Below are 12,753 nucleotides of genomic sequence, written 5' to 3'. Positions count from 1 at the left end.
AGAGAGAGAGAGAGAGAGAGAGAGAGAGAGAGAGACCGAGACCCAGTCTTTCAACTTGACAGTATTTTAAAATTTTGTTCTATGTGGTCTCAACAAATATTGAAAATGTTGAGTAGGTTGTTTTAGCAATAAGCATCCCTCTCACCCAGTTAGCAGAATCCAGGTGGACATCTCAAAAAGTGGTACTCCTAGATGGGTTCACTCACTTATGAAGGTAGTTAACTATAGAAAGTTTCATGTTTTCTTTAGATCTGTGCTGTCCAGTACAGCAGCCAATAATCACATTTGTTATTTAAATTAAATACAATTAAAGAATTCAGTTCCTTAGTCACACTAGGCACGTGTTATGTGTTCTAGTGACTACTAGAACTAGTCTCTAAGTAGGCTAGTGACTACTGTATTGGACAGTGCAGGTGTAGAACATTTTCATCACTGCACAAAGTTCTGTTAGACATTACTGCTTTAGATTGTCAGTAAGCATTTATTCAACCCCTCTCCTCTGAGTACAAAGCCTGCAACTTGATGCTGGGGCATTTCATAAAAGAGTATCTAGATACTGATAGATACCTGTTCTTATAGAGATGTAAAGATAAAGTATTTCTGGAGCCCTGGATCATCTGTACAGAAAATTTGTCCCCTAATACTAGCAAGTTTTCTGGGCAGTTTGGATATTTAATACAGTGATTCATAGATCAGTCCACAGAATTCTACTTGACCCAAATGATATTTGCGTTACCTTACTGACAGGGAGGAGATAGGTTAGCACTAGAGTTAGACTTCCTGAGTTTCCTTCTCAACTCTATCAATTACATTCTGGCATTTTGAGGCAAATTATGAAACTTCTTTGATCTTTGCTTTACTCTTCTATAAATTAGAAATAATGATGTTGCAAAGATTAAATGAATAGCACTTAACAAAGTACTATCATATATATATATATATATATATATATATATATAAAATTATTATTTTCATCATTGTCAAACTTTTTACTATTTCTTTTATATCTAGCAACTATTTGTAATACCATTTTTGTGGAGAAAAGGTAACAATTCATGAGGCATAGTCCAGGGTAAACAAATTAACAATGAGTTTTACATACAACTCTGTAATTGTTTAACTTGGTAAGTCAGCCCTTTGAAGTGTTCGGAGCCAGGAGACGTCTATCAGCTTTTCCCAGAGCCTCCCCTCCTGATGTCTGTGTGTCTACCTGGTTTCTCCTCCCTTTTCTATTGGGTTGTTGGAAAAGTTATGACGTATTTTTTCTATGTTTTTCATCGCAAAAATGCGTCTTGACTTTTCCGACAACCTAATACTTTAGATGGTGGCCTTCAGATGCTGTGTATCTCCCCCCTCCTCTTATCATTGAAGGTTGAACTTCCAAACGCTTTACCTAACTCCACTCCTCCCCCACATAAGCAAGTCTTGATGGTGATTCCATCTTCTGCTTTGTCCCCTCCTTTGGGCATCTTCACACTTTCTCCAGGCCAGCCAAGCTATTTCATGGAGTGAAAACTAACTGTGTTGCTCTTGCCTTGGTCTTTCTCTGCACACACCTTCTGAGGCCTGTGAAGAATAATGATTTGGCAAAGGGTCTTTAAGGCCAGGCAGGCAGGATTCTTCTGGTGGCCTTAGTAAGGCAATGGGTCTGTCTCTGGTAGAGAGAGGGGATGGTGAGCTTAGGCTCAAGAGCGCCACTGAGAGGGTAAATCTTAGGTAAAGGAGGCCAATAGAGGCAGATGGGGCTTCAGGGTAGTCAGTTTCTTGTATGGGTCACTGTGAGTCAGGAGTACCAGTGCTGTTCTTATATTCCAGAATGCAGGGCTGTTCTATGGTCAAGGTGAAAAAAAAGCATAGGGCTTTTGCCTCATGCTATCCTGTCATTGTCACCTCTCTCTACTCTGAGTGCCTTGTCAACTGAGCTGCCATCCTTTTTGTTCTTTTCCCCTTCCCACTTTTTTCTAATTTCTACAATCTCTTCATTTTGCCCTGCCTCAGCTTTACCCTATGGGCTTAGCTTTTATAACTGTCTAGCCAATGAGAATGTTGACAAACTCAACATTGTAGGGTTTCTCATTATGTCTTTATCATTACTCACTACACAGGGTATTTTGCCTCCCACCACCTACACCCACACACTTTAAAAAAAACCCACTTCTGTGCTCATAGCTGTTGTGTGTGGTTATGATAAGTGGACTTCAGGTAAGTAAGACACTGTGAGTTCTCTTCAGAGGTTGGTGGGTGAAGTAGGGCTTTACACCATGGATCCGTCTCCTGCCACTGAGTGGGGGTGGGGTCATACTTACTTATTCTCTATTGCCAGTGACCTTTGTACTGTAGGCATCATTTTATGAATGTGAAGTCATGTAACATGTTGTAAATTACTAGACTAAGGTAGCAGGCTCATCTTGCCCTTAATGAACCTGTGTCTGTGACAATCAGCAGTGCCATTTGTTTAAACTCTGCTGGCTCAACTACCTCTTATTGGCGTATGCTTAGATATTCATTTTGTGGAAACTGTTTTGCCAAGTTTCTTGGTCAGTGTCATGATGTTTTTAGCTAAATCCTTGGCCTCACTGGAATAGATACGTGTAATTATTCTTTCTTCCTAGGACTGAAACTCAGACTACAGATGCAGAAAACAAAGCTAAAAAGCTTACCTTGCCTCTTTTTGGTGCTATGAAAGGAGGAAGCAAATTCAAATTAAAAACTGGAACAGTAGGGGTAAGTTGTGGGTCAGGGTGTTAAACTTTCAGCTCTTGAGTTATCTGCGCTAATTTTTTTCTCTTTTCTTTTCAAAGCTCAAATGACTCATTCCATCGTATGAGTCAGTTTTTTCATAGTAACATGCAAAAGGGCTGTGGGGTTGGTATGATCACACCTTTCCCAGGAGTTGGTTCTTGGATTTTTCTCTTCAGTTTAGGGTTATCAAGAATTGAAGAATAGATTCATGCCAGTGAATTTGCATATAACTGATTTGTTTATTAGAATGCCAGTTGATTCATTTGTGATGAATGTTGTATTTAAGAAAGTCTACTGCATTAATTTTCTCCTGGTGGATAGATGTAATCTTCAGACTCAGCTAACGTTTGTTAGTATCGTAGTCTGTGCCCCTGGTACTGCCATGTGGTTTTCCTTACCTCATTTAATCCTGCCAACACCTTTTGATATGTGGGAATTGTTACCTCTCACAGGTGAGGAAACAGGGTCAGAGAGAGGTTAAATACAAGATCACACCATCAGTTAGTAACTAGCCTGGCAGTCAAATCCAGGTCTTCTGTCCCTGAGTTTTGTGATCTTTCTAGGTCCTCTGATACCTCACTGATATATTTTTTTGCTTTATGTACATCCCTGTTTGTACATTCAGCTTTTAAAAGGTTTTCATCACTCCAAAGAGCTAAAGCTTGAGTATTAAGCACGCTAGGGCTGCCATAACAAAATGCCACAGACTGGGTACGTAAACAACAGAAATTCATTTTCTCACAGTTCTGGAGGCTGGAAGTCCAAGAGCGACATGCCCGCACAGTTGGTTTCCTCTGAGGCCTCTCTCCTTGGCGGGCAGATGGCTCCCTCTTGCTGCCTCTTCACGTGGCTGTCCCTTGTGCGCTTGCCTCCCTCTTCTTATAAGGACACTGGTCCTGTTGGCTTAGGGCCCCATCTTAACAGCCTTCTTTTTACTTGGTCACCTCTTTAAAGACATTTTCTTCAAGTACGGTTACACTCTCAGGTACTGGGGGTTAGAATTTGAACATATGAATTTTAGGGGTACATAGTTCAGCCGAAAACACCTTGAATTAGGGGAAACTGCCCTCTGGTGGCAGAGGTCTGAAGTCCCAGCCACTTGTTCTGAGTGTGGTTTACCTGAGATGGAAGCTTTTCTGTGAGGGTGGGTGGGAGGTTTTAGTTAGAAGAAAAACTCTTCACTAAAAAACTTTTCTTAGAGGATTACTGAACTAAATCCTATATTTAAAACATGATATACCCAACATATACTTTGATACCTTCTCTCTATTCCTTAAGCTGTGATCAACTTTTTCTAATTACTTTCATTAAAAGGTCTTGATTACAATATTTGGCCTTAGTCTTCAAGAAATGTCTTCCTCTTCCTCAGGATCTGTTTTGCTGACCTACATGTCTTATTTCCTTGAAATTGTGTTAAATCTAAAATGAAAAGGCTTGCACAAGTGATTCATTTCTTAGAAATGTGTGTCTGATTTACTCCCTAGAAGATTTTGTAGTGAATTAGATCCTTTAACATCACAAAGGGGTAACAGGACAGAACTCCCGCAGCGGTACCCACCTGGAGGAAATGATTTAGTTCCCTACAAGTTGTTTCAGGTGTCTCCTACTTAATATTCTTCTGACCCTAGAAACTAATAAAGATACTTAAAGGTCCATAGATGGATAAAATTTTAATGTGAATGTCCTTCTTCCACCAAACTTCTGCAGCCTGTCAGCCTAGTGAGGTTAAACATTCTACACATTTTGCTTAACCCCCTTGAAGAGATTTGCCTCTTTATCATTATGTAGAACTACGTGTGCATGGTTTTGTTTCCTTTGTAGAAGTTGCCCCCCAAGCGTCCTGAACTCCCTCCAACTCTAATGAGAATGAAGGATGAGCCTGAAGTAGAAGAGGAGGAGGAAGAGGAAGAGGAAGAGGAGAAAGAAAAGGAGGAGCAGGAAAAGAAGAAAATGGAGACTGGAAGCAGTTGGTCACAGCAGGAGAGAGAGCCAGAAGAAGCAGTGCAGGAAATGAGTCCTCCCACGGACGTCACATGCTCTAAAGAAACAAAACACCATGGTAATATTTTTCTTCTCCTTCCTGTGATATTCAGTGGGATGTTTGCATTAATTGTGGAAAGCTTTGAAAAAGCAAAGTCAGTTGTTTTTTTACCTCTGAAAAAATGAAATTTATTAAAAACCAGGAGAAATTCTACAGCATGTCGAATGGGAATAATAATACATAACTATATTTATAGCTTATTTTCTTTTTCTTTAAAAAAATTTTATGAAATTTATTCGGGTGACATTGGGTAGTAAAATTATATAGGTTTCAAGTGTACTTTCTATAATACATCATCTACAATAGTTATTGCAAAGCCAATTCTTGCCTGTGCATTTTGACTTTGTAATACTTAATGATATGTGATACTGTTGACTCTGTGGAAACATACTTTCTTTGACTGCCAGTCATTATTTATTCTCATTGCAAAATAAAGACAGGTATTTCCAGTCTGTTTCAGAATTATGGAAAATTGAAAGCTCTGAAGTCTGAAACCCTAGCTGCTGTGGACAAACCTGAGCTGCTGCCACTGTATGATTGGAGGCAGTGGAATAATATATTGGATGATGGGGCCTGATGATGGGGCCTGATCATGTGGTCTCAGGATAGCCTCCCCTACTCGTTTTTTTCCCCCAACCCTAAAACAGACACTAAGCATAATTGTGCCCACTGGACATACTTCTCAGGAAGCATCATACCTTATGCATCTTTTGGACATGGTCCCTAGCAGAGAACCTGGCACATAGTATTCATCCACCTCAGCAAAGGTTTGATGAAAAATGATGAGAAAGGGAATTAATTGGTTTTTAAGCGTATTTTCTTCTGATTATAAAAGGAATGTATGCTCATTTAGAACCTGAACTATACATAAAAGTCTAAAGAAGAAAAGAAAAATCTCCCACATTCCCATCCCAAAAGATGTTTATCTTTTTAGTATCCTCTTATCCCTCGTCAGCTGCAGGGGTTATTCTCATGCAAGTTGGCCAAACTGCTTAGCAAGATTAAGACTGCACAGAAAATAGGGAACATAAGGAAAAAACAAACAAAAAACCGCATTAAATGTGTGCATGTCTCCTTCTAAAACAAACCAGGCTTGTCTGTAAAAATACCAGACCTGATATATAGACCTTCTTTTGAATCACCTTCAGTTATTTAAAAAAAAACAAACAAAAAACCATTTCCTCCTTTGTGAGAGGTAAATTTTTATCTTTTGCATTTTCCTTTGTTTAGTTATTAGCAAAAATGCTTGGCCTTTTCAAAAAAGGAATTTATACATATTTTTTTCTGAGTCTGGTCTTTGATCCATACATTATGATGGTGGCATATAAACAGGTCAGCAGGAAGGGAGCTGTAACTATTGTATTTTTTTAAGAGACCAAAGCAAATATGTATGTATGAAAACAGCATCTTTGAAAGTTTGGTTTATACAATACAGTAATTAGTAAATCTGCAGCTGATTAGGATTACTCAAGGCCTTGTTTGTTTGTTTGTTTGTTTTTACAACATTGGGATCGTATTATACATGCTGTTTTATAACCTATTTTTTTTGTTTTAAAATATTCCTATAAAATGTGGTTTTAGTAAGGGACATAGTGGTTCATCACATGCATCTGCCATAATTTATTTAATCAGCTCCTTATTGTTGGACGTGTAAGATATTTGTGAACTTTTGCTATTATAAATACATTTGTATATAATAAATCTTGGTGTTTATCTCTGATTATTTTCTTTGAAAATGTTCCTGGAAGTAGAATTTCTAGGAATATGTACATTTTTAAGGATTTGGTAAGTATTACCGAAGTGTGTTACCTCAGAGGTGGCCCGTTTTTAAAGTGAAAAGTCGGTTGTTCTCTGATAGACATCTGGAGACAGTTATTGAAAACTTAATTAAGTTGAAGCTAATGTTAGTAAAACTAGATGATTATGTATGTACTTAGCTTTTCTGGCTTTTGTTTTTGTTTCCTTATTCCCCCACCCCCAACGAATTAAGTAGTAACAATATGCTTTGGTTCTGCATTTTATAGAAAACACATCTCAACTCAGCCAAGTGGAGCAGAGTAAAGATTATCGTGAGATCAGTGAAGCAGCTGCGTCATCATGTGAGGAACCCTCAGGCAAGTAGCATGCTGGCTCCATTGCTGCTCTGCACACAGCAGCCACTGGTGTCACAGGAGAGGGTGGCAGCTGACCTGAAGCAACACAGGGAATGGTCTTTAAGACACCAGGTGGCTGCTGCTGCGAGGGCCCGGACAGAACTGGAATGTAGGAGAGTTTTATGTTTGATGCCATCTCATTAGCCTTTATTTTACTTCTGTCTGCCTCCTGGGTTCCCTCTCCCTGACCCACAAAACACCTAATGCCTTTAGGCTTCTCTCTGGCCATGCAAAGCCCTACAGTTCTCCATTTCCCAGAGTTAGTATGTGTCTATCATGGGAGTGATTCCAAAACTATTAAAAGAAATTGGTTGAAAGTTTGGCCTATTAAAAGGACTTTTATTTCCAGGTTTTCTACTGCTTTTAACTGTAGTGGTTAAACTGTAGAATAGTGAAGTCAGTCCCACTTTCCTTAACCTTTGCAAATGGTATGATTATATTCAAGTGTGTAGACTAGCCTTAGGATTTGAAAACTAGGGTTATTAGTGAAGGGGGAATTCTCTCTTAATATATAGTCTTTACAATAGTAGAAGGAATTTTTGAGAATTGGATTGTTACATGTTTTCTTCAATAATTATGGTGCTCTCTTAGGAAATTTTCTATTTTAATTTTTCGGAAATAGCTATTGCCTCTTTTTTTTCTTAAATTAGCATCAAAGAATGAATATGAGAAAAGCAGAGATGAATTGAAGAAAAAGAAAGTTCCTGGTCCAGGCAAAGTAAGTACGTTAGTCATCACCTTCACTTCTCTGGATGTAAAAATGATTCCCCATGTCATGAACCACATCCAGAGGAATGAGTCTTTAGGGGTTATCTTAGCAGAGTTCCCAACTGCCTCATCCCCACCTCTTCTAGAAGCCTGGGTTCTCTTTTATTTTTATTTTTTGAATTCTTTATTCTTGTCTCCATCCACTCTGCTTCCTATAGCTGCTCACATACTTCTTTTATTAATTTATGAATCTTCATATTCTAGTATGCCATACAAAGACAATTGAGTAATATAGTCTTATTTTCCACCTTTTAGTACATAAAAACTAGAATGTAATGTACTGCATTCTACATCTTGGTTTTTTGTTTTTTTTTTTTTACTTATTGTGGAAATCATTGCATCAGTATACCAAGAGCTTCCTCCTATGTGGTTGTACTCTAACCAGTTCCCTATAGGAGGACACTTGGCTTGTTTCTAGTCTTTTATTACAACAGGGCTATGATGAATAACCTTGTGTATACACCATTTTGTATGGATACAGTAAGTACCCAGAAATGGGACTGCTAGCTTGTGTTGGGAGGTCTTCAGACCACCCTCAGGCTAGGTCATTCACAGGAGGCCTCAGGGGACTCAGCATATGGTTGTACTCACAGCTGTGATTTACTGCAGGTAAAGGATCCCAAGCACAGTAGCAAAGGGAAAAGGCACATAGAGTGAAGTCTGGGGAGACCAGGCACAAGCTTCCAAAGGTCCTTTTCCAGTGGAGTCTCACAGGATGTGCTTAATTCCCCTGGCAACGAGTTGTGACACTTTGCAATGTTGCTAACCAGGGAAGCTCATTAGCATCTCAGTGCCCAGGATTTTTATTGAGGACTGATCACATAATCATCTCCTGTCTGGCAGGTACTCAAATTCCATTCTCCCAGAAGGAAGGCACGTGTTCAGCATGTCACATTGTTTTTTCAAACATTTTAGGCACAGGGAGCCACTCTTATCAATTAGGGTAGTGGGAACCCTCCTGAAATCCAAGTTGCCAGATGCCAAGTAAGGGCCAACTTGCAAACAGGCCTTTCAAAGGATAGCAGTCAGGTTTGCTGTACTAACTTATTTCTGCACCTAGATCAAAAGGCAAATGCCAAATTCCCCTCTATGGGGGTTATACCATTTAGAACCAGACCTGTGTTAACTGCTCCTTTAAAAAATATCACTTCACTCTCACTGGCTGAAAATCTGCTCATTGAGGCTTTACAGAAAAAAAAAAAAAAATCAAAGTTCAGAGAGAACGTGCCCCCATTTTGTGATGACTTATGTCAAGATCATTAATGGAAATTGTTCTGTCTTATTTTTTGTTTGCTGACAGGTGTAGGGACAGTAATTTCTAGAATTAAAATTCTTGTGACTAAAATAACCTATCTTTTCTTTGTAGCTTCCATCAACACTCTCCTCCAAATATCCAGAAGATGACCCAGACTACTGTGTGTGGGTCCCCCCTGAAGGTAGATTTTACTTTTCTTTTCCTCTTAAGATTATTTATTTATATTTATGACTATGTAATACATATTTAAGGTTCAAAATAAGAAAGTTATGAGAGTGTGTAGTGGAAAAATCTCCCTTATGGGGAATAATAGGTAGATTAAAAGATTTAAAGAGCTTTATCAACCAATAACATCCATAGTATTTCACCACTTTTTTTAGACAAATGGAAGCATAGTCTATACCTTGCTCTTTTGCACTTAACACTATATGGAAACCCTTCCCTAGTTATTTATAGATTTTTTTTTTAATGGTAGCATAGTTCTTCTTTATGGTGTGGATATGTTAATACCTTTACTTGCTTAATTAGTTCCCTCAATGAATATTTGCTGTGTTTCCAGTCTTTTGCCATATTATAAAACAACTCTGCAATAAGTAACCTCTAACATATGTAACTTTGCAAGTGTGGAGGTGTATGTTTAGAAAAAAATTCATAAAAGTTAACATGTTGGATCAGAGACTGTGAACATTTTTAAAGTGTTATAAATTGCCTTCTATAGAGATTGTTTCGGTTTATGTTCATGCATTTACCCTTAAGGCAATATGGGAGATGCTTATTTTCCCGTATGCTGATCACAGGTTGCTTTTTCTATGTACCGAGTTTCTAATATATTAGCAATTGCTGTATTTTGCCATGTATAATGCACACCTTTTTGCCTAAATTCATGAGAGAAAAATAAGGATGTGCATTATATATACATGGATAGTATTAATTCTGTATCTATATAAATGTTTTTAATTCTTTTATTTATGCTTATGAATTAAAAGTGCAATAATAAGTAAATAAATAAATGCTAAAGTTCCTTTATAATACAAAAAACAAGTACCTAAATATAAACAAATAAAAATTTTAATTAAAAAATTAAAACAAGGGCCAGCCCAGTGGCGCGTTGGTTAAGAGCTGGCTTGGGACGCCAGAGGGCCCCGGTTCGGATCCCACATGAGGGCCAGTGACACTGCCCTCTACAGCTAAGATGGTGAACAACGGCTCAACCTGGAGCTGGGCTGCTGTGAGTCGCCGGCGACAGCGTAGGCTGCAGTGGGGCTGCAGTGGTGGGCAGCCAGTGTGAGCGGCCAGCAACTGGCGTGAGCTGCCGTGAGTGGCCATCCAGTGGCCGGTGAGCGACTGCCTCATCCAGGAAGAGCGCAATGATCATTATACCAACATGGGCAAGTGAAGCGGTGTCCTCCACAACTAGACTGAAGGACAGCAACTTGTCTGTTCCCCTTCCCTGATTCCCCAATGCTGTTCCCTCCCCTAATTCCCCAATAAAATTTATAAAAAAAAAAAAAATAAAAATAAATAAAACAAAAGATTTTTTCCCTGAAAGTTTGGGCCAAAAATGTGCATGCACATTACACACAGCAAAATACGGTAATAGAAATTTAGTTACTAGAAATGTTTGCTTCTTTATCTGCTAATAAATGTTAGGATAGAAGTGAAAAGAGGACCATATTTTGAAATTATATACAAAAAAATTTCTGTCTTAGAAGAAACCTCTTTATCTGTTTTGCTTTTTGGCCCACTGATGTCTAGATATCTTTTCCTGCCTGACTTTGGAAAAATGAATGTATTTCTTTCTTTCTTTATACTCTGACCTAGGCCAAAGTGGAGATGGCAGGACCCATCTTAATGACAAGTATGGCTATTGATTGCTTCAGAATCCTAAAGGAAGACCTTGTGGACCATGTGACATGGGATATTTAGGATAATATATCAAGTTGAATGTCCAGAGGAGTTCAGATGATCATTTCTAAAATCTGGTGACTGCCTTTTCTTCCATACTCTTGGCTTCCTAAATTTATCTGTCCATCTGATTCTCTTGAATTTGATATTTTGCTTAAAAGTGTTTGTGTATGTATGTAAAAAGTAACCGTATATTTTGTGAATTAGTAAAGTGAGAGATGACTGTTAAAATGAGAAGGTGGAGATGTCTCATATTTATTTAAGGCCACAATGTCTTTCATTATGCTCTAGGGACTGTGCTTTTCCTGAGCAATATGGTGCTTCTGGCGGTTAGGCTCCAGGAGTCACTGATGTTGCCTCCTCGAATAAGTGTTGAAATATGAGGTCATGCCATGTGTGTGACTCTGGGTGTCTGTCATTCTTGGAGCTAAAAATAGATACACAGTTGGGTTTTCCTACTCTGTCCCACTGTAACCCTCCTGCCAAGTTTGAGAAAAGATCCTGACTAACCAGGACCCAGTTCAGGACCATAGCATACCTTGTGCCCAGTCCTGATAAAAATTCAGCCCTATGAATGTCCCGGACTCTAATCAATCTAATTAGTCACTCCTTCTCCCGTGGAAAGGTACAAGAAGGTCATAGAATGTAAAGCTGGATATGTCCTGCCCACTCTGGGGCTTCTCACCTCTGTGGAGAGGGGAATACAAGTTCCTTCCTCTCTGGAAACTTGAAGAAATGCAAAAAGATACCTTATTTCCCTCCATCCCACACCACCCGTGACGAGGCCCGCTCGTCTGTCATGGCCACCTGGCTTGTCAGTCAGGCACCTAGAGGGTTAACCTGAGTGCACTGGATGAGGAGATTAGAAAAGAAAGACACAGAGATGAAAGTTGGGCTCAGGAGGTCCACTGCCTGCTGATGGTGGAGAGTGGCACCGTTTAGTGCTTGTACACAGTTTTTATAGCAAAAGTAGTTTTCCTTAGGTAAGGAGTTTTGGGAGCTTGAGACAAAGTATAGCAAGTAGAAACTGCTAACAAGCTGGCAGTTCACTCTGTAACCTTCAAGGTTGTCTATGACGTAGGCTTGTTCTTTCTTCAGCGACACAGTGGAGAATGAGATCTATCTAGCAACCTTCCCACGCTGCTCACCCGGGCCTGAGAGCCTGTCAGCTTGCCAGCTGCCAGGCTTAACCCTTACTGCAGACCTCTGGCTCCCTACACACCTCCATCATTAATGCCTCATTTCCACAGGAAAGCAAAACCTATTGGGTTGTTGGAAAAGTCATGATGTATTTTGTCTATGTTTTCCAAAGGTCATTTATTTATATGAAGAACAAAGATCAATCAATGATAGATTGCCCGTTTTGTTCAATAACCTCTTGCCATCGTTTAATGAGCTTCATAATACCTCATTCATAGAAGGACCTGTCTTTATTTGCGAAAAGCTGAACAAGGTGCTGATTTACAGCCTCATCTGAATTGAACGTTATACCACGCAAGGGGTTTTGAAGAGAGTGAAACAAGTGGAAGTCTGATGGAGCAAGGTCAGGCGAGTATGGTGGGTGTGGCAACACATCCCATCCAAGCTCCAGTCATTTTTGACAGGTGATCAAACTTGTGTGTGGTCTTGCGTTGTTGCGATGGAACACAACTCTTTTACAATTAACAAGTTCTGGACGTTTCTGGATGATGGATTCGTTCAAACTGTCCAATTGTCAACAGTACACATTCGAATTGATTGTTTGGTTCCTTGGTAGGAGCTCGAAAAACACACCTTTAAAATTCCACCATGCTGAGAGCATAACCTTCCTCTGATGAATGTGTGCTTTCGATGTCGTTTGAAACAAAGCATCACATCAGGACCAAGACTGTTTGTGCACCACATTGTTG

General features: G+C 39.3%; 1 protein-coding gene across 1 annotated transcript in view; it reads left to right on the top strand.

Annotated features, from left to right (window-relative positions):
* The window catches only part of SLC4A1AP (solute carrier family 4 member 1 adaptor protein), a 37,546-nt gene extending 26,443 nt beyond the window's left edge, over positions 1–11,103 (top strand). Inside the window, exons 8-13 of the mRNA XM_019658376.1 lie at positions 2,613–2,724; positions 4,564–4,801; positions 6,808–6,897; positions 7,587–7,654; positions 9,071–9,140; positions 10,781–11,103. Of these exons, the coding sequence (XP_019513921.1) occupies positions 2,613–2,724; positions 4,564–4,801; positions 6,808–6,897; positions 7,587–7,654; positions 9,071–9,140; positions 10,781–10,830 (628 nt within the window). The 3' untranslated portion in view covers positions 10,831–11,103. The remainder of the gene's footprint in view (positions 1–2,612; positions 2,725–4,563; positions 4,802–6,807; positions 6,898–7,586; positions 7,655–9,070; positions 9,141–10,780) is intronic.
* Positions 11,104–12,753: the final 1,650 nt, after the last annotated feature.

Source organism: Hipposideros armiger, unplaced genomic scaffold (genome assembly GCF_001890085.2).
Source record: "Hipposideros armiger isolate ML-2016 unplaced genomic scaffold, ASM189008v1 scaffold_0, whole genome shotgun sequence".
Classification (NCBI taxonomy): Eukaryota; Metazoa; Chordata; class Mammalia; order Chiroptera; family Hipposideridae; genus Hipposideros; species Hipposideros armiger.
The sequence above is the reverse complement of the archived record's forward strand: the minus strand, read 5'-3'. Positions and strand labels throughout refer to the sequence as shown.